We start from the raw sequence: 22,558 nt of genomic DNA on the forward strand, positions 1-22,558 counted from the left end.
AAATGCATTCTATGCGAAAAAGAAATTAAAAACTTTTTTTAAGCTTTAGATTATGCAGACAATAAAGTTATTTATGACAAACAGTTGAAAAATTTATTGAAGAGCCTTAAAAATGGGCTAAAAGAGCATCATAGGAGTTATAGAAGTTATAAGATGTATTTCATATATCCTCTAAGAGGCCCATGAATGTTTACTTTCTCAACATTCTGCTCAGATTTTAATTCGTCTTGGCGCTACGATTCGATCCAGCCATGCCCGTCCGTCCATCTGTCGAAATTGCGATAGCGGTCGAACTCGTAAAGCTAGCCGCTTGAAATTATGCACAGATACTTATTATTGATGAAGGTCATTGGGACACTGCATCTCAATGAGACAGCGCACCACTAGTCGTCAGACTAATTAATGTGGAAGAGACAGATTAACCAGAGGGATGCACAGTTCGTCCCCAGCCTTTAAGTGGTGGTGGTGTTTCTGACTCGGATTCAGACAGCGACTGTGTCAATGCAACAGTCATCGCAGCCGAATCGAGAGTTGAGGGCATCGGGATGACAGCAGAAGTGAGCGATGGCTTTGCTAAGCTCACAAGCAGACCGAGAAACCGATCCTGTGCACGACGATGGAGACAGAGGAGTATGTACCGGCAGCGTAATCGGGCGAAAGTGCAGGATGCTGGAAGGGATAGAACTAACATTCCAAACACTTATAGGGAAGCTGGAAAAAAAAATCAGATCTCCCGAAGAGCATAACACTGCTAAAATACTGAAGAAGAAAAAGAGCTCCCGCTTTCAAGTACTCTGGGAAAACCAAGCCAGCCATCCCGCAATGGAGACTCTAGACAATGTCCTGAGGAGGTAGACAAAGTTGGAACCAAAAAAACAAGAAGTGGGAGGTCTACCACAGGGAGGAGAATGAGGAAGGAACTCTCTTTGTGGTTGGCATTGATCAAGTCTCCGTGGCAATTATGGCTAAGACTAAAAGCATGGCGCACTACGGGAGCAAAGCTGTCTTTTTCAAGATTGGGAAGACAAGGATAGGCAGAAATTTTCGTTCTGCGACATCAGGCCTTGCAGTGGCAGGTGACTCAACACCGCCCAACAAACAGGGGGTCGACAACGAGACAATCACGGCATCTCTCAATATTGGAAAGACTAGGGGAACCAATGATCCTAATACTAAAATATCAGGCAGTGCAGTGGCTAGAGATCCAACACAGCCTAACAAACAGGAACCCGACGACAGAGCCATCACAGACTTAAAGATTCGAAATACTGGGATAGGTAAATATCCTAATATTGAAACATTAGGCAGCGCAGCGACAGGAGTCTCAATGCAACCCAACGAAAAGGGAGCAGATGATGGTACCATCACCTACTCCCAAGAAGCCCATTTACTTAAGATTTGGAAGGTGAAGATAGGCAAAGATCCTAGTATTGAAACATCAGGCAGTACAGGGAATGGAAACCCAATAAAGCTTAACGAACAGGCACCCGACGATGGAACCATTACCGACTTTATAAAAAGTTGGAAGACTAGACTAAGCAAAGAACCTAAAACGACATCAGGCAGTCCAGTGACAGGAAAGTCAATGCAGTCTAAAGAACAGGGAGCAGACGATGAGATCATCACCGACTCCCAAGATGCCCATTTACTGGAGGACCAATGACTGAGTTAATCCAGATAAACCTCCACCGGAGCGAGACTGCTACACACGTTCTGATGGAGAAAATCAACAAGGGCAAGATTCATATTGCCTTAATTCAGGAGCCATGGACGACCCGGAACAAAGTATCTAGACTGAACCATATGAACTACCAATTATTCTATGTTAACACTAGTACTCGGTCGAGGACCTGCGTTATTTGTCATACAAATTTTAATCAACGTCGGATGCAACAGTGGTGAGACAGGGAGACGGTGGAGCATATCTGGCATCACTTTATCTGCCTTTCGACTCTCCTACATCGGAGCTTCAACGGTTGGTGAAGACAGCAAAACAGACAGGGAATGAGGTACTTATAGGATGCGATGCGAACTCTCACCACATTTCGTGGGTTAGTACCAACACTAATAAGCGGGGCCAAGCCCTGGCAGAGTTCTTAAATACTAACGAACTAATAACACTTAGTTCGGTGATTACACCTCTACCTTTGCTAATAGGATTAGGGAGGAGGTATTAGATGTGACGATATGTTCGGAAAATCTGATCGATGAGGTTTAGAATTGGAGGGTCTCCATGTAACACTCTTTCTCTGATCATCGCTACATTAGGTTTAGAATTGCACGGCCAGCGGAATCCGATAAGCTTCCGGAATAAGTTGAAAACCAACTGAACAAAATTCGGAAGGGTACTCAGAAAATGACTTGGACAAGATAATTTAGATTGTCCAAGCATAGACGAAAATGTCAACAGGATTACGACTGCACTGGTGAGGTCTTTGGAAGACAGTTGTCCTCTTCGGAAAAGGAAATCAGCCCAAGAAAAACCTTGGATGACCGGAGAGATTCGCAATATTGGGAAAGAGGTCCACAGACTTTTTAACAGAGCACGTCGTAAAAAGGCGAAATTTAATTGGGAAGTGTACTACACACGGCTTAAGGAATACAATAAGATTACCAGAGCGGCAAAACGTGCCTCCTGGAAGCTTTTCTACGAACAAGTCAATAGCGTTAATGACGCCGCCAAGATAAAAAAGTTTCTCTCAAAAACCCATGTCCAAACTGAAATTTTAGTAGACGACATGGGAGTGAGAGCAGAGACAACGGAGAACATGTTGACACTTTTGATGAAAACCATTTACCACAGGATACGACAGAACCCACGCAGACACCGGCATCTTGGAATAATGACGTTGATCAAAGGTTTATAATAACGGAATTTATGGTGAAGGAATCCTTGAGGAGTTTCACACCATTTAAGTCAAGCGGACCTAGTGCAATATTTCCGGCGTTACTACAGAAAGAGGCAGACTATCTGGCGCCTCGTCTAGCCAAAATTTTCACAGCATGCCTAGGACTTTCATATACTTCGAAAGCATGGCAGGAGGCAAGGGTTGTGATATGGCTGCCATATAAACCGATCTTGGATCTTGAGTTCTTGAGCCGCTAGAGGGCACAATTCTTATCCGATGTGGTTGAAATTTTGCATGAGGTGTTTTGTTATGACTTCCAACAACTGCGTTAAGAATAGGTAATTCGGTCCATAACCTGATATAGCTGCCATATAAACCAATCTGGGGTTTTGACTTCTTGAGTCACTAGATTTGGCTGAAATTTTACACAATGACTTCTACTATGGGCTTCAATATTCAATATTCTTTTATCCTTTGTTTGCCTAAAAAGAGATACCGTGGAAAGGGCTCGACAAATGCGATCCATGGTGGAGGGTATATAAGATTCGGCCATGCCGAACTTAGCGCACTATTACTTGTTTTGTGTTTAGAGTGCACAACAAGCCGATCACTGGCTTAGGTGTATGTCCGTAGTGGCATGAGGCGGATTAATATCTGCACCCTCTTCTCAACCCAACCTAACCTAACCTACCCACCCCCATAAGATGGGGGAATACTAATCTAGTCATTACGTTTGTAACATATCGAAATATTCGTCTAAGATCCCGTAAAATGTATATTTTCTTGATCGTCTCGACGTTCAGAGTCTATCTAGCCATGTCCGTCCGTCTGTCGAAATCATGATGGCGGTGAGCCGCTTGAAATTTTGCATAGATACTAAGTGTTGATGTAGGGTCGCTGGGGATTGCTAATGGGCCACATCTCCCAATTTGACTTCTTGAGCCCTTACAAGCAGCATTTTTTTTGTCCGATTTGGCTGAAATTTTGCATGTCATATTCTTTTATGACTGCCAACTACTGTCCCAAGTACGGTACGAATCGACCTATAACCTGATATTGCTCCCATATAAACTGATCTCTCGATTTAATTTCTTGAGCCGTTACAAGCCGCAATTGTTGTCCGATTTGGCTGAAATTTTGCATGTGGTCTTCTTATATGACTTCCAAGCACAGCCCAAATCGGTCTATAAACTAATATAACTCCCATCATAAACCGGTAATGCACTTCAATGAAATTTATTTTGTATACAGTTTTAGCAGAATCTATGGTGGTGGGTTCCGAAGATTCGTCCCGCCCGAATTTACTTGTCTTGACTGAGAGTATATTCCACTGCATCTGCATAAACTCGCTTTGTATGTTCTAGGTCAACATAGCCGGTTATTCAAAGAAATTAACTCTCTATTTATAGATGCCCCTTAAAAGCAACTACTTTTAGAAAAACTGTAAATGTTGTAACAAAAATCTTTCATAGAACACTACATTTTATTAACTGGCCTAATTAAAAAATACTTGAAACATTTTTCTACATGGAAATTCAAATGAAAATTGTAATAACGTAAACCTCTTTGCCTCACTTTGAACTTTTGCTCATTAAACCGAAAGTATTTTTCCCATACTAGCCAACCATGATGGCATTTCCAATGAATTACTCGCTACCCCATATTGCAAAACAGACACGTGTGCTAAGAAACTCATATTCTTGTGCTGCCGTTCCCCACTGCCATGCATATTTTGGGGATTCTTACCAATTTTTAATAATGTTCAACCACATACTAGACCAGTCTGTCTGTCCGTCTGTCTGTCTGTGAACAGGCAATAATAAATGGCTACAGAGAAAGAAGAAAAATTCTTTGCTGAAATTAAAAACAAAATGCCATTCTGGAAAGGAATGTCCTGCGTGCCATATTGGTTTTCAATATTCCTCAATATTGCCTCGAACGATAACAAAGTATGTAGTCGAACAATTTATCTGCAACAGAAGTAAGGGGGAAGCCTAGGCCAAAGCAAATGGGGTTTCCTCCATTCCCCCATTATTGTCCTTTCTCGCTGCACATAATGAAATAATGGTAAACTAAGACAAATTGCTTTAGCAGAGTGTATCAACAAACACCCCTCTTGTTAGCTATTTTCAAGAATTGTTTGTTTGATGGTATTTGTTTTCCAGACAACATGTCCATTAAAATCGTTTATTTACATTTCAAATCAATTATTTGAAGTTTACAATTCCAAAGAGAAACCGAAACGAAACCCCAAATAACTTTCTAAATAAGCCACAATGTACGAGTATATCGACATACAATATTGACACAATTGTTTGTTTTACTAAACAACCTAAAATGATTTTTCCAATTTACCTACACTTGTTTTTATTGATTAGATAGAAAGCGAAAAGAATTTAATTTAGAAGATGATTGTGAATGGAACTGAACTCGGGATGGGCTAGTGGCATTGGTTTGAATATTTTGGTGTTGTCCAAATGTTTTACTGGAACATTAAAAAAAGGATACCTCCACCATAGTATGGTGGTATACTAATTTCGTCATTCTGTTAGTAACACCTCGAAATATGCGTCTAAGACCCCATAAAGTATATATATTCTTGATCGCCGCGACACTTTATGTCGATTTAGCCATGTCCGTCCGTCCGTTCGTCTGTCTGTCGAAAGCACGCTAACTTCCGAAGGAGTAAAGCTAGCCGCTTGAAATTTTGCGCAAATACTTCTTATTAGTGTAGGTCGGTTGATATTGTAAATGGGCCATATCGGTCCATATTTTGATATAGCTCCCATATAAACCGATCTTGGGTCTTGACTTCTTGAACCTCTAGAGGGCGCAATTCTTATCCGATTTGAATGAATTTTTGCACAAAGTATTTTGTTATGATATCCAACAACTGTACCAAGTATGGTTCAAATTGGTTCATAACCTGATATAGCTGTCATATAAACAGAACTGGGGACTTGTCTTCTTGAGCTTCTAGAGGGCACAATTCCTACCCGATTTGGCTGAAATTTAGCATGACGTATTTTATTCTTACTTTCAACAACTGTGTTAAATAAGGTTGAAATCGGTGTAAAACCTGATATAGCTGCCATATAAACCTATGTGGGATCTTGACTTCTTGATGGATCCTCTCATGACCATCAGCATACGTGTTTATTATGGTCTGAATCGGTCTATAGCCCGATACAGCTCCCATCTCTCTATTTTACTTATTGAGCTCCCAAAGGGCACAATTCTTATTCGAATTGGCTGACATTTTACACAGGTCTCCAACATAAAATATAATTGTGGTTCAAACCGGACCATATCTTGATATCGCTCTAATAGCAGACCAAATCTTTTCTTATATCCTTTTTTTTTGCCTAAGAAGAGATGCCGGGAAAAGAACTCGACAAATGCTATCCATGGAGGAGGGTACATAAGATTCGGCCCAGCCGAACTTAGCACGCTTTTACTTGTTTTTATTCCAAAATCCCGGTGTCTCCGAGAGTCCCGTCGTATCCTGGGGAAATGCATTGTCATCAAAAGCCACAACATGTCCTCCGTTGGCTCTGCTCTCACTCCCATGTCGTCTACTAAAGTTTCAGTTTTGGACAACGGTTTTCGAGAGAAACTTTTTCATCTTGGAGGGATCAGTTCAGTTCTTCAGGCGGAATGCTGTAAAACTCTATATAGAAAAAGACTGTCAAACGCTGGAGGAAAATAGGCGAAAGTGGTACTCTGTTTATAATGAGGAAAATGGCAAAAGAAATTTTAAAGGCAACGCTTGACATCATTGTCGACATCATTTTTATTGTATTGGTTTCAGTGGTTCGTCATTTGTTTTTGTTATTTTATTTATTGGGTTGCCCAAAAAGTAATTGCGGATTTTTTAAAAGAAAGTAAATGCATTTTTAATAAAACTTAGAATGAACTTTAATCAAATATACTTTTTTTACACTTTTTTTCTGAAGCAAGCTCAAAGTAACAACTGATAACTGACAGAAGAAAGAATGCAATTACAGAGTCACAGGCTGTGAAAAAATTTGTCAACGCCGACTATATGAAAAATCCGCAATTACTTTTTGGGCAACCCAATATTTGGAAAAAAATAATAAAACCATAAGTGCAGGTAAAAAGATTTTTTTAACAAAATAAAAGCAAAAAAACCAAATTCCGCTGGCGGAACAATTAAGGATTTCCGCGACCATTCCGAAAGCAGAATAGAATACCAACCTTTTTTCCAACATCCACCCTAAATGTATGCTACAATTTTCATTATTTAACTATTCCAATAGGAAACATGAAAAATGAGCTAAATTCGTCTGGGTCAAATCTTAGGAACGCCACCACTATATCAAAATCTGAGCCGATATGAATCATTTTTCAATATCCAACAACCTACAATAAGAAGAATCTGTGCAAAATTTCAAGCGTATATCTTCCTGTTTACATAGGCACACGTACACGGACAGACAGCTTAATCGACTCAGAATGTCAAGACGCTTAAGATTAAATACATTTCATGGGATCCCAGATCAATATTTCGAGCTGTTACAAACAGATTACATTAGTATTCCCCCTCCTCTAAAACATATGAAGCCATGCTTCATAATTTTGGTTTTTCTTGAATACAAAAAGGGTATAGTGAAACCATTGTGTGGAGGTTCCAGCCCCTTTGCGCATATTTTACTTTTTACTCTAAGGAGCAAATAGTTTTTCTTGTCATTGTTTATCATACATTACAACATATAAACACACAGATATGTACACACAGATATGTACACACATATTACCATCCACAAAAATCTTGTCATATCTCTTCAACTGTTTGCCTTTGTTGTGTCAACTGTGGAAGTGTAAGGGTGTAAATATGTTTGATTTGTATGCTCGATTGTATGTAAATATAAATAAGTTGTATGCTTAGGTGTGTGTGTGTCTGCAAGTTGCTTATACAAAATCAATAGTATATTTTCACACCCATCCACTATGCTTGCAGAGTGGTGAACAGGTATGTTGAAAAGTTTAGCATTGGTTATGAGAAAACTTACCACCATAAAATTGGGTATTAAGAAACGATTTTAAATTTTAAATCAAATAAGGTGCGAGGCCACCGTGGCGCAGAGGTTAGCATGTCCGCCTATGACGCTGTACGCCTGGGTTCGAATCCTGGCCAGACCATCCTAATGTTGTCAACATTTGTGAGGTACTATGCCATGTAAAAAAAATTTTTCTATAAAAATCCATTTTTTACAAAAATTTTTTAAAAATCACATTAAAACAAAATTTCTATGAAAATTAAATTTAAAAAAAAAATCAAAATTTTTTGGATTAAAGCCAAAGTGGAATATTGTTAAAGCACGTGGTAGCTTTGTTCTTAGAATTAATTTGAGACTGTTCCAATGTCGAAATGTTCTATGAAAGTCAATCTTCACCCAAGTTTTCCATATTCTGTTTACCAAACTTTTATTTGTTAAATGACAACAATTTTTTTTCTGTTGCTTATGCAATTAACGTCACTGTGTACTTTTTGGATATGCTAGAAGTGCGTGTCAATCGGAATGGTTGTGGTTATTTTCGTTACTGGTTTTGTTTTTCAATAAACATTGAAGTGAAGGCAAACAGAAAAGTGTTTCGCTGCACAACAATGTCGCAACGAAGAGTGACAGCATAAATGAAAAACACAACTTGATAGAGTTTTATTGAATTCTTTTCGTAAGAGACTTCTATTTGATTCGTTATTAGATAACGGTATGATGCACAATATTTGAAGTAGCAGTTTTGTGAGTGACAAGCCTAAATTGTCATTGTATTATTTTCATAAAAGTAATCTACCGTAGATTTAAAGACAATTTCTTTGTTTAAATTTTATTAATTTTTTTATTTTTCGCAAAAAGGTTGAGTCCTTTAGAAAATAATTAAATTTTCCATTTCTTTTCTATAAAAAAAAAAATTAAAAAAAAAGCTTTGAGAGAAGAAGAGAATAGAAGAAAGAATCATATCTCAATCATATCTCGAATTGCTACACCAAAAACGCCATCTAGTGGAAAATGATGGCGTCCTTTTGAAAATAATTAAATTTTCCATTTCTTTTCTTACAAAATAAAATTAAAAAAAAAATTAAAAAAAAAGCTTTGAGAAAAGAAGAGAAGAGGAGAAAAAATCATATCTGGAATTGCTACACCAAAAACGCCATCTAGTGGAAAATGATAGCGAAAAATCTAACAAACATTCTTTCTAAAAAATTTACATAAGTTTGAACTACTTTTGTAACTACTGAACTTCAAAATATTCCTTTGCATAATCGGTATTTTTAGTAAAATGGACTTAAAGGCCTCATATCCCGGACAACAAAGAGTGTTTACGTGAATTCAGGATAATTGATTCAATCATTTATTAATTGAATATCAATTTTCTTCAATTACATTCTGAATAGCAAATGTTGCCATTTCCTGTTAAAAATAATTAGTTTAATTAATTTTTTAATTGAAAATGGGAACAATTTCAATCACGACTGTAATTGAAAATATTCACATTCAATTAAAAAATGCTTGAATCAATTATCCGGAATCAATTTTTTTAATTGAATCTTCAAATGTTTTAATTGTCAATAAAAAAAGTAATTGATTCTATCATTTGTTTAATCGAATTTTAACAAATTTTCAAATATATATCATAGCATAAATTGAAGGCTATTTTATCCCCAACAATCTAAAGGAAAATAGATTTCAATGATCCAAAGGTCCCACATTTCGACAAAACTATAGCAATACCATGGCGGCCGGTTATACGTTCCGGATTAACCCGATGTAGTCCTTCATCGGTCAAGCGCTGCCGCCTTATTGGAGATTCCCCACTTGGGAGTTTTTTTTAAAAAGGGTGCCCACTGATCTTTGCCCGAACAATGCACCTCAATTTCATGTTCCTGAAGGTCAACATCTGCGTAACTAATTGGATCTATTAAAAATTAATTGGATTTTTCAACAATTTTTTTTAATTGGATCAATTAAAAAAAATTGACATTTCAATAATTTTTTTATTGAATATGTAATTTTTATACCCTCCACCATAGGATGGGGGTATACAAATTTCGTCATTATGTTTATAACACCTCGAAATATGCATTCAAGACCCTTTGAGTATATATATTCTCGATCGTCGCGACATTTTAAGTCGAACTAGCCATGTCCGTCCGTCCGTCTGTCTGTCGAAAGCACGTTAACTTTTGAAGGAGTAAAGCTAGCCGCTTGAAATTTTGCGCAAATACTTCTTATTATTGTAGGTCGTTTGGGATTATAAGTGGGCCAAATCGGTCCATGTTTTGATATAGCTGACATGTAAACCGATCTTGGGTCTTGACTTCTTGAGCCGCTAGAGGGCAAAATTCTTATCCGATTTGGCTGAAATTTTGCACAACCTGTTTTGTTATGACTTCCAATAGCTGTATTAAGAATGGTTCAAATCGGTCTATAACCTGATATTGCTGCCATATAAAGCGATCTGGGGTCTTGACTTCTTGAGCCACTAGAGGACGCAGTTATTGGCTTAAACTTTGCATGAGGTGTTTTATTATGACTTCCAACAACTGTATTAAGAATAGTTCAAATCGGTCTATAACCTGATATAGCTGCCATATAAACCGATCTGGGATCTTGATTTCTTGAGCCACTAGAGGGCGCAATTCCTATCCGATTTGCCTGAAATTTTGCATGAGGTATTTTTTTATGACTTCCAACAACTGTATTAAGAATAGTTCAAATCGGTCCATAACCTGATATAGCTGCCATATAAACCGATCTGGGGTCTTGACTTCTTGAGCCAATAGAGGACGCAGTTATTATCCGGTTTGGTTGAAATTTTGCACGAGATGTTTTATTATGACTTCCAACAACTGTGCTGAGTATGGTTAACATTGGTCCATAACCTGATATAGCTGCCATATAAACCGATCTGGGATATTGACTTCTTGAGCGACTAGAGGACGCAATTCATATCCAATTTGGCTGAAATTTTGCATGAAGTGTTTTGTTCGGACTTTCAACAACTGTGCCAAGAATAGTTCAAATCGATCCATAACCTAACATAGGCTACTCTCCAATATTAATTTCAATTATGGTCCGAAATGCACCATAACTTGATATTGTTCCAATAACATAGCAATTAATTTCCTTTATCCTTTGTTTGCCTAAAAAGAGATGCCGTGGCAAGAGCTCAATAAATTCGATCCATGGTGGAGGGTATATAAGATTCGGCCCGGCCGAACTTAGCATGCCCCATTACTTCTAGGATCACCGCAAGCTCATTTATTGACCAATCCCGCCAAAATTTTGTAAAACGACGACTACTTAATGCAAATTTTGCCCATGAACATTCCACTAAGAAACATGGGCAAACTTCTCACATATCAATGAGTGCAGTCCGACTTAAGTTTTAAGCTCAATGATAAGGGGCCTCCTTTTTATAGCCGAGTCCGAAAGGCGTGCCGCAGTGCGACACCTATTTGGAGAGAAGTTTTACATGGCATAGTACCTCAGAAATGTTGCCAGCATTAGGAGGGGAAAAGAAGGGGGAACAACGACGACTACCACAATATCTAAAAAGTTTGCTGGAAATCGGTTCAGATTTGGATGTAGCTGCCATATATGGGTTGCCCAAAAAGTAATTGCGGATTTTTCATATAGTCGGCGTTGACAAATTTTTTCAACGGCTTGTGACTCTGTAATTGCATTCTTTCTTCTGTCAGTTATCAGCTGTTATTTTTAGCTTGCTTTAGAAAAAAAGTGTAAAAAAAATATATTTGATTAAAGTTCATTCTAAGTTTTATTAAAAATGCATTTACTTTCTTTTAAAAAATCCGCAATTACTTTTTGGGCAACCCAATACATGTTTGTCAGATTTTGGCTTATTTGCAATAATGTTGTCATTTGTCAACCGTAGTTATAACATTTTGATAATATTCGCTCGAAATGTGATACAGATTGTTTCCTACGAATTGGGGATCCTACGCTTGTACTCATGTGTTTTTTCTGTTTAAAATAATTGCCTTATATACTGAGTGGTGCATGAAAAGCCAATTAAGTGGATCCTATTATAAAGCCTTTTCAAAGTTCTAGGCTAAAATAAAAATTGTTACAACCAAGCATACTCAAAAGCTTCTCGATAAATATCTCTTATTGTGCATAAAGTCCGTTTCTTGGAAACCAATAATAAGACCCAGAACACTCATGCCTTCATCTCTCCTCCCGGCCACCACCATCATCATCATCAAAGTCCATGTGTAGCATAAATGTATAAGAAAAACTATTTGAGTGCGTATGTGGTTTCTTTGCTGTGAACTAAAAGCTAGCAAATGGTTGAGATAAAAAACAAACAACTCAGCAACCATAGTAACCACAAGACCCCTACAAAAATATTTTTCTGTTAGAACTTATAAACCCTCTTATGCTCACTTGCTCACCATTCTGCAGACATTTAGCAAAAACGTGCTGATAGTTGTTTGCTTGGGTATAAATGCGAAAGCACCATGTGTTTAAGTGTGTGTGTGTGTGTGTGTGCCTTTTTGTGACTAAAGTTGGAGGTTTTGGAATGATTTCATTAAAATTTTTCTAAAATATAAATGTTGGAAGTTTATTGAAAATGTGTTAGCAAACCAAACTAGAGTGCAATAATGATGTTTGGAAAAAGTTTTCATTTATTTCACATATGAAAGGTGGTGAAGAAGAAGAAGTTTTTATGTCCATTTCTCAATGACTTACTTTAATGCAATTAGCGTCCCTGTATCATAGGCATTATTTCATGTCCAACTTTGGCTCCAGCGTGTTGCGCTTTGATTACAAACAAATGCCCAAAGTTATTACTTCCCATTACTTCAGCAGTGGTGTAGGGTATAAAAAGAATTATAAAATTTTTGCTTCATATGATCAATTGAATGAACGTCCATTGTACACCGTCGACCATGGGAATGTGTATGCACTCAAATTCTCGTAGAATACACATTCTTAGTTCTGTTTTTTTTTATACCCTCTACCATAGGATGGGGGTATACTAATTTCGTCATTCTGTTTGTAACACCTCGAAATATGCATCTAAGACCCCATAAAGTATATATATTCGAGCTAGCCATGTCCGTCCGTCTGTCTGTCCGTCCGTCCGTCCGTCTGTCTGTCGAAAGCACGCTAACTTTCGAAGGAGTAAAGCTAGCCGCTTGAAATTTTGCACAAATACTTTTTATTTGTGTAGGTCGGTTGGTATTGTAAATGGGCCAAATCGGTCCATGTTATGATATAGCTGCCACATAAACCGATCTAGGGTCTTGACTTCTTGAGCCTCTAGAGGGCGCATTTCTTGTCCGATTTGACTGAAAAATTGAACGTGGTGTTTTGGTGTCACTTGCAATAACTGTGCTAAGTATGGTTTACACCGGTCCATGTTTTGATACGGCTGCCATATAAACCGATCTTGGTTCTTGACTTCTTGAGCCTCTAGAGGGCGCTATTCTTATCCGATTTTATTGAAATTTTGCACGTTGTGTTTTGATAGCACTACCAACAACTACGCCAAGTATGGTTTACAACGGTCCATGTTTTGATATAGCTGTCATAGCTTGGGTCTTGACTTCTTGAGCCCCTAGAGGGCGCAATTCTTGTTCGATTTAACTGAAATTTTGCATGTAGTTTTTTGGTATCACTTTCAACAACTGTGCTAAGTATGATTCAAATCGGTTCATAATCTGATATAGCTGTCATAATAACCGATCTGGGATCTTGACTTCTTGAACCTCTAGAGGGCGCAATTCTCATCCGATTTGCCTGAAATTTTGCATGAGGTATTTTGTTATGACTTCCAATAACTATGCTAAGTATGGCGTAAGTCGGTATAGTACCAGATATAGCTGCCATATAAACCGATCTTGGGTCTTGACTTCTTGAACCTCTTGAGGGCGCAATTCTCATCCAATTTGGCTGAAATTTTGCATGAGGTTTTTTGTTATGACTTCCAATAACTGTGTTAAGTATGACGTAAATCGGTATAGAAACTGATATAGCTGTCATATAAACCGATCTGTGATCTTGACTTCTTGAACCTCTAGAGGGCGCAATTCTCATCCGATTTGGCGATTTCACGTAGTGTTTTGGTAGCACTTCCAACAACTACGCTAAGTATGGTTTAAATCGGTCCATGTTTTGATATAGCTGCCATATAAACCAATCTGGGATCTTGACTTCTTGAAACTCTAGAGGGCGCAATTCTCATCCGATTTGGCTGAAATTTTGCATGAGGTGTTTTGTTATGACTTCCAATAACTGTGCTAAGTATGGCGTAAATCGGTATAGAACCTGATATAGCTGCCATATAAACCAATCTGGGATCTTGACTTCTTGAAACTCTAGAGGGCGCAATTCTCATCCGATTTGGCTGAAATTTTGCACGTAGTGTTTTGGTAGCACTTCCAACAACTACGCTTAGTATGGTTTAAATCGGTAAATGTTTTGCTATAGCTGCCATATAAACCGATTTGGGTCTTGACTTCTTGAGCCTCTAGAGGGCGTAATTCTCGTCCGATTTAACTGAAATTTTGCACGTAGTGTTTTGGTATCACTTTCAACAAATGTGCTAATTATGATTCAAATCGGTTCATAATTTGGTATAGCTGTCATATAAACCGATCTTGGGTCTTGACTTCTTGAGCCTCTAGAGGGCAATTGTCATCCGATTTAACTGAAATTTAGCATGAGGTGTTTTGTTATGACTTTCAATAACTGTGCTAAGTATGGGGTAGATCGGTATAGAACCTGATAAAGCTGCCATATAAACCAATCTGGAATCTTAACTTCTTGAACCTCTAGAGGGCGCAATTCTCATCCGATTTGGCTGAAAATTTGTACAACGGCTTCTCTCATAACCTTCAACATAACTTGATATAGCTCCAATAGCATAACAGTTCTTATTCTATATTCTATGTTTGTCTAAAAAGAGATACCGCGCATAGAACTCGACAAATGCAATCTATGGTGGAGGGTATATAAGATTCGTCCCGGCCGAACTTAGCACGCTTTTACTTGTTTTTTCTTTTGTTGTTTTCTTTAAGGCTAAAACATTTTTCAATAACATCTCCAGGATATTCACTCGTTGCAAAACAATTTTCAATAACATCTCGAGGATGCTATACTTCTGGCATTCGTTTGCTATTGTGTGCAACAGGGTATGGTGGGGCTGTGTGTTCAACTATTATTTGTATGTCTCTCTGTCTCTGAATGTGGTTTGTTTGCATTCGTGCAGTCTGCAATTTTTAGATACCGACGATGGGCATCTGTATTTGTTTGCGGTTAGATTTTGCAACATTTCTCGAAAGATATTAATAACATTCTTTGACTAACGGTATGGAAAGGAGCGTTTGCAAACGCTCTCTGCATATTTGTTATGTCTGATTGTGGTAATGAAAATGTTGTGCAAAAAATAAAAGCTTCCATTTGTATGTCGGACCACAGAATGCGGAGTTGGTGCTCTAGTTGCCATAATCTATGGTCTAGTACTAATTGGTGAGCTATGGTTTGTGATGAAAATATAGTTTTTTATACCCACCACCGTGGGATAGGGGGTATATTCATTTTGTCATTCCGTTCGCAACACATCGAGATATCCATTTCTGACCTTATAAAGTATATATATTCTTGATCAGCGTAAAAATCTAAGACGATCTAGTCCGTCCGTCCGTCTGTCTGTTGAAATCACGCTACAGTCTTTAAAAATAGAGATATTGAGCTCAAACTTTGCACAGATACCCTTTTTTGTTCATAAGCAGGTTAAGTTCGATGATGGGCTATATCGGACAATATCTTGATATAGCCCCCATATTGACCGATCCGCCGATTTGGGGTTTTAGACGCACATTTATTATCAGATTTTGCTGAAATTTGGGACAGTGAGTTGTGTTGGATCCTTCAACATCTTTCTTCAATATGGCCTAGATCGGTCTAGATTTGGATATAGCTGCCATATAGACTGATCCGCCGATTTAGGGTCTTTGAGCCATAAAAGCCACATTTATTGTCCGATGTCGCCGAAATTTGGGACAGTGAGTTGTGTTAGGCCCTTTGTCATCCTTCTTCAATTTGGCCCATATCGGTTCAGATTTGGATATAGGTGTCATATAGACTGATCCGCCGATTTGGGGTCTTAGGCCCATAAAAGCCACATTTATTATTCAATTTTGTGGAAATTTGGAACAGTGAGTTTTGTTGAGCCCTTCGACATATTTCTGCAATTTGGCCTAGATCGATCAAGATTTGCATATAGCTGCCATATAGACCGATACTCCGATTTAAGGTTTTGGCTCCATAAAAAGCGCATTTATTGTCCAATGTCGCCGAGATTTGGGACAATGAGTTGTGTTAGGCCATTCGAAATCTTTCTTTAATTTGGTCCAGATCGGTCCAGATTTGGATATAGCTATCATATAAACCGATCCGCGGATTTGGGGTCTTAGGTCCAGAAAAGCCATATTTATTATCCGATTTTGCTGAAATTTGGGACAGTGAGTTGTTAGGCCCTTTGACATCCTTTTTCAATTTCGCCCAGATCGGTCCAGATTTGGATATAGCTGTCATATAGACCGATCTCTCGATTTAAGGTTTTGGCTCCATAAAAGGCGCATTTTTAAAGCCACATTTATTATTAAATTTTGCTGAAATTTGGAACAGTGAGTTTTGTTGAGCCCTTCGATATTCTTCATCAATTTGGCTCAGATCTGTCCAGAATTGGATATTGCTGCCATATTATTGCAGAAGAATACCTCTACCTTTCTCCCGTTACATCTCCGTGTGAAGTTGCCCTGTATACCGTATTTTTGGCTTCAGTAGTTTTTAAAACACTCCTGGTCGTACCATGGTCCCCTTAGGGGAGGCTATTGGTACCCAACTGCGAATGTTGTGGTTCTTTCCATGGAGTGGGTAATGGTTTGCCAATGCATTGGTATACTATCGGCGCAGGGAGTGCTTTCTTAAAGCAATTGGATCAGCAGAGTGAAGTATGCCGTTGCCACCTATTGTGTTTGCTGCTTTCCGATGTCCAATAGCGAGAAAGGGTCAACACGTACAATGAGTCCGGTATATACAACCATGGAACCGTTGTTGTTGTTGTAGCAGAGTGTTATACACGAAGGCGGCAGCCCTTGCCGATGAAGAACTCCATTGGGTTAATCCGGTATGTACAACCGAAGGCCACCGTAGCGCAGAGGTTAGCATGTCCACCTTTGACGCTGAACACCTGGGTTCGTATCCTGGCGAGACCATCAGAAAAAATTTTCGGCGGTGGATTTCCCCTCCTAATGCTGGCAACATATCTGAGGTACTATGCCATATAAAACTTCTCTCCAAAAAGTTGTCGCACTGCGGCACGCCGTTCGGACCCGGCAATAAAGAGGATGCTCCTTATCATTGAACTTAAATTTGAATCGGACTGCACTCATTGATATGTGAGAAGTTTGCCATAGTTCCTTAGTGGAATGTTCATGGGCAATATTTGCATTTTTACAAACGGCGGCCAATGGAACCGTCATCGGAAGTAGCTTCCCCTATAAACTCATCAGATACCAGCAGCTGAAAAAATGGAACTGTCATCAGAAGTAGCTTCCCTAATAAAATCACCAGATACCAGTGGTTGAAAAAATGTCCTTCCATATCCCAAGAACACTAGCAGCACATGTTAAACAGATAACTTTCTTTGCTTGTTTAAAAAAATTTAGCATCGGTTTGATGTTTAAATGTTTGTTGGACTTTACGGATTTCTTTCTATTTAATTCGCTGATACTCACGTTTCTCCACATCACGTTATTGAAATATTTTACCAACTTACTACCATGTTTCAATAAAATTCAGCAACGTTTCAAAATTCATGTTTATTTTAAAATATCCAATAATTTCATTTAAGTACATTATGCCGAAATCAATTAAAAATAAGTCTTTTTCGTTTAAATAATAAATCAGAAACTAAAAAATTAATTTTGTTCAAATTAAAAACATATTTAATATACAGTCGACTTTAAATGTCTTAAAAAATAACACATGGGCTGAAACAACCAGCGTTCAAGGTCTAACACACATAAAGCGTTGATTGGTTCAATTTAATTTTGAGTTGTAACAAATCTTAAAGAGTTAGCTGACTAAAGGTAGCATCAACATTTGAATACTAGTGATTATGGTTATTAACTTCTAAAGCATACTTTTAGGCGAGTGATAAAACTGTTAACCGAATTAGACATTATGAAATGTTTTGAAAAGAAACACAAATTTTTAACACTTTGCATGTTATTTTAAACCTCGCTTTTCTTCAGCCCATGTTTATAACAAATATATGTTCAAATAACTTAAGGTTCAAAGAGAAAAGTTTAAGAAAATGTTCTTCTAGTGTTTTTTTTTTACTTTTCTTCTACAATACCTACAAAATTCTATTTCAAACACCTTAAGGATTGGTCATTGGTTTGGTCCTAGGGAGGAGCTACCTAAAAGTCTCATTACATATCCATTTTATATCTATATACTTGGTTTTATATAAATGACTTTGTTAAATTGTTTTTTTTTTTTTTTTTTTTTAATTTGAAAATAGTTAAATAAAGATTTTAAAATAAATGGGGGATATATACTTCAATATCAATATAGAAATGTCTTTTTTTATTTCTTAGTGTTTTCTTTTGTGGGTATTGTATACATATATAAATCTTTGGTGTTAAATAGGGTTTTCTCTGCTCTATATGTATTAGGTTAGGATTTTTTTTTATTTCATTTTCTTATCTCTTCCTTTTGTGTATATTTATAAAACTTTAGTTAAAAATCAGTTCATAAGCTATACAATAAATATAAACATTTATTATACATACAGATTTTTTTTTTGTATTGTTTTCGTTTAAGTTAAAAATATTTAAGCTCAATACCATTTTTAGCAAATACCTTAAAGAGGCTTAGAAAAAATATATACTTTTTTTTAAGAGTTTCTTTTTGTGTTGTCTCCTTCCATTATGATTTGAAATGGGCCTGTATGGGTGCCAAAGGAAACTATGCTATGAGTGGGCGCGATTTAGAGAGAATCAAGTATCATTATCATCATCTTCGTCGACATCATCATCATCATCATCGTTATCGTCGTCGTCTTCATCATTGTTGTGGTTTTGATGTCTAAAGCAGCATATCATCATCATCCGATTCAGTGAATTCTCCATTAGGATTTAGCAGCAAATTGCCTTCTTCGCTATTGTTTACCTTTTTTGTGGTAACCGACCAAACAAACCAAAGCATAGCAGCAGAGTGATACAAGGGGGTGTTGAAGATGAAGCAGAGAGCAAAGAAAGAAAACAAAGACAAGATAATGATTATAATGTTGGACTAAAATCCTTGCGGCCACATAAGGCGCACGTGCATTTCCTTGTTGTATACTTACCCGACTGTATCTAACGGCAGATGAGGTCCTATTAAATAGGCGTCTCACCATATTGCGGCGTTCCGGTGAGAAAGCAAACATACCCAAACAAGCCACCAGAAATGTAACCGAAAGTATGGCCGCTAATATGGCTGCAATAAGGAAAGATAATTTAATTAAAAAATTTAAACTTAACCACAATAAGGGAAGCATAACAAAAATGGATAGGGGGTTAAGCAATGGCGGAGACGAGTAAAATAATAAGTGAGAGAGGAGGGAATATAGTTTGTTGGGAGGGAATATAGTTTTTGTGAAATTTTCCAAAAAAAAAAAAAAAAAAAAAAAAAATTAAAAAAAAGAAATCGTTGTACAAAATTTCTGCCAAATTGGAAGAGAATTGCGCCCTCTAGAGGCTCAGGAAGTCAAGATCCCAGATCGGTTTATATGGTAGCTATACCAGGTTATGAACCGATTTGAATCATATTTAGCGCAGTTGTTGGAAGTCAAAACAAAACACTTCATGCAAAATTTCAGCCAAATCGGAAGAAATTTGCTCCCTCTAGAGGCTTAAGAAGTCGAGATCCCAGATCGGTTTATATGGTAGCTATATTAGGTTATGAACCGATTTAAACCATATTTGACACAGTTGTTGGGGGTGATAACAGAACACCACGTGCAAAATTTTAGTCAAATCGGATGAGAATTACGCCCTCTAGAGGCTCAAGAAGTCAAGACCCAAGGTCGGTTTATATGATAGCTATATCAAGTTATGAACCGATTTGAACCAAACTTAACAAAGTAATTGGAAGCGATACCAGAACACCAGGCGCAAAATTTCAGTCAAAGCGGATGAGAATTGCGCCCTCTAGAGGCTCAAAAAGTCAAGATCCCAGATCGGTTTTTAGCAGCTATATCAGGTTATGCACCGATTTGCGCCATACTTAACACAGTTGTTGGAAGTCAAAACAAAACACTTCATGCAAAATTTCAGCCAAATCAGATGAGAATTGCGCCCTCTAGCGGCTTAAAAGTCAAGATCCCAGATCGGTTTATATGGCAGCTATATCAGGTTATGAACCGATTTGAACCATACTAAGCACAGTTGTTGGAAGTGAAACCAGAACACCACGTGCAAAATTACAGCCAAATCGGATAAGAATTGCGCCCTCTAGAGGCTCAAGAAGTCAAGACCCAAGATCGGTTTATATGGCAGCTATATCCGGTTATTGACCGATTTAAACCATACTTTGCACAGTTGTTGGAAGTGAAACCAGAACACCACGTACAAAATTACTGCCAAATCGGATAAGAATTGCTCCCTCTAGTGGCTTAAGAAGTGAGCCCTCCAGATGCTCAAGAAGTCAAAACCTAAGTCGATTTATATGGTTATGAACCGATTTGAACCATAATTAACAAAGTAATTGCAAACGATACCAGAACACTACGTGCAAAATATGGCAGCTATAACAGGTTATGAACCGATTTAAACCATACTTAGCATAGTTGCTGGGAGTGATACCAGAACACCACGTGCAAAATTTCAGTCAAATCGGATGAGAATTGTGCCCTCTAGAGGCTCAAGCAGTCAAGACCCAAGATCGGTTTATATGGCAGCTATATCAAAACATGGACCAATTTGGCCCATTTGCAATCTCAACCGACCAACAGTAATAAAAAGTATTTGTGCAAAATTTCAAGCGGCTATCTTTACTCCTTGGAAAGTTACCGTTGACAGACAGACGGACGGACAGACGGTCGGACAGATGGACGGAGAAACGAACGAACGGACTTAAAATGTCATGACGATCAAGAATATATTATTTTTGTGGGGTCTTAGACGCTTATTTCGAGGTGTTACCAACAGAATGACGAAATTAGGTATACCCCCATCCTATGGTGGAGGGTATAAAAATCAAAACTTTTTATGAAAATCAAAATTTTGAAATTTTTTCCAATAAAATGTTGGTGAGTTTTTTTTTACAAACATCCAAAGAATTCTCTTCGACAAATTCTTACAAAATTTTATATAAAAATGAAATTTTAAGGAAATTTTTAATGAAAATCAAATTTTGAAAAGAAAAATGTTTTTATCCATCCAATGGTGGATCTTCCAACTGGATCTTCCAACTAATGAAATTTTAAGGAAATTTTTAATGAAAATCAAATTTTGAAAAGAAAAATGTTTTTATCCATCCAATGGTGGATCTTCCAACTATTCTCCATGACAAACTTACCTCCTATAGATCCTGTACGCTCAGCTGGATGTTTATTGGCATCCCCCGAACTTTCTGTGGGATACCAAGTTGTGGATTTCGAAGGCACATGGGTGCTTGTCGCTGATGTGGGGGGAGTTCTTGTGGTTGTCACACTTGGCTCATTTAATTTTATACCCAAAAAATCACAAATATCTGGTGTCTTTTGGATATACAGCAAATTGCACTGCAATGATAACACCAAACAAAAGGACTTTATTAATTTTCTTCGCCGTTACACTTATTGTAAACAAACAAAAGGATATATTAAAGCTTTTCCAACACATTTATGTACTTTTGGGGCAAACCTAATAAGCTCAAAAGAATATCCGTTGCCAAAAGTTGAAAACAAAACGCGGCGACTGGTAGTAGAAAAATAGCCAAAAGCTGAAATAAACTACTATCTGGCAAGAATGTAATTTTCCTAAGTGAAGTTTAATGCATGTTTTCACTCCTTCGCCGCCAGTCAGGTTGCCGGCTGCCACCGACGACTCCTGCCGTTTTCTGTTAAGATATTATTATGAAAATAACTTTCAACCTTAGGTATTGTATACTTTTAAGAATAATGCCAAGCAAGCAGCCAGCCAGCCAAAGAGGCAGTATGGAAGCCAAAGATGCTTGCAGCGAACTTTGTTGTTTTCGTGTTTTTCCTTTTTTTTTGTTCACTTCATGCGCTTTATCAAACTAACGCCTGTAAGTATGCAGCATTCCTTGCAAAACTTAGTTTGTTGGAATTGTTGTGTTTCCTTAAAATTTTCTCATTTTTTACAATTGTACTGTGTTTTGCTTACACTTTTAGCATTCTACCTTTTAGATTGCATTAAGAAACTTGAGTTTTTTTTTTACTTTTTTCCACTTGACTTAACAAGTTATGATGATAATATCAGAAATTATCCCCTGCCATGTTAGGGAACAATGGGAAAATTACATGATTGTGTTTTTTCACTTAGAACTAAAGAAACTTGAGAAATTTGAAATGAAATATAAGTGAGAAAATTAAGGAACTAGCAATAGCAAATAAACGAAGAAACTTGTGCATTCTTCACCACGTATAAATTGATTTTT

General features: G+C 37.6%; 2 protein-coding genes across 4 annotated transcripts in view; one reads left to right on the forward strand and one right to left on the reverse strand.

Annotated features, from left to right (window-relative positions):
* Positions 1 to 22,558, forward strand: part of LOC106087032 (protein toll) — a 472,358-nt gene that overhangs the window by 392,176 nt on the left and 57,624 nt on the right. The window lies entirely within an intron of this gene.
* LOC106091085 (cation-independent mannose-6-phosphate receptor) overlaps positions 17,713 to 22,558 on the reverse strand; it is a 376,815-nt gene continuing 371,969 nt past the window's right edge. The window contains exons 15-17 of the mRNA XM_059363767.1: positions 21,476 to 21,680; positions 19,263 to 19,393; positions 17,713 to 19,084 (exon numbers count right to left, since the gene is read on the reverse strand). Coding sequence (XP_059219750.1) covers positions 19,001 to 19,084; positions 19,263 to 19,393; positions 21,476 to 21,680 — 420 coding nt within the window. The 3' untranslated portion in view covers positions 17,713 to 19,000. The remainder of the gene's footprint in view (positions 19,085 to 19,262; positions 19,394 to 21,475; positions 21,681 to 22,558) is intronic.

The sequence above is a fragment of the Stomoxys calcitrans genome, chromosome 2 (genome assembly GCF_963082655.1).
Source record: "Stomoxys calcitrans chromosome 2, idStoCalc2.1, whole genome shotgun sequence".
NCBI lineage: Eukaryota > Metazoa > Arthropoda > Insecta > Diptera > Muscidae > Stomoxys > Stomoxys calcitrans.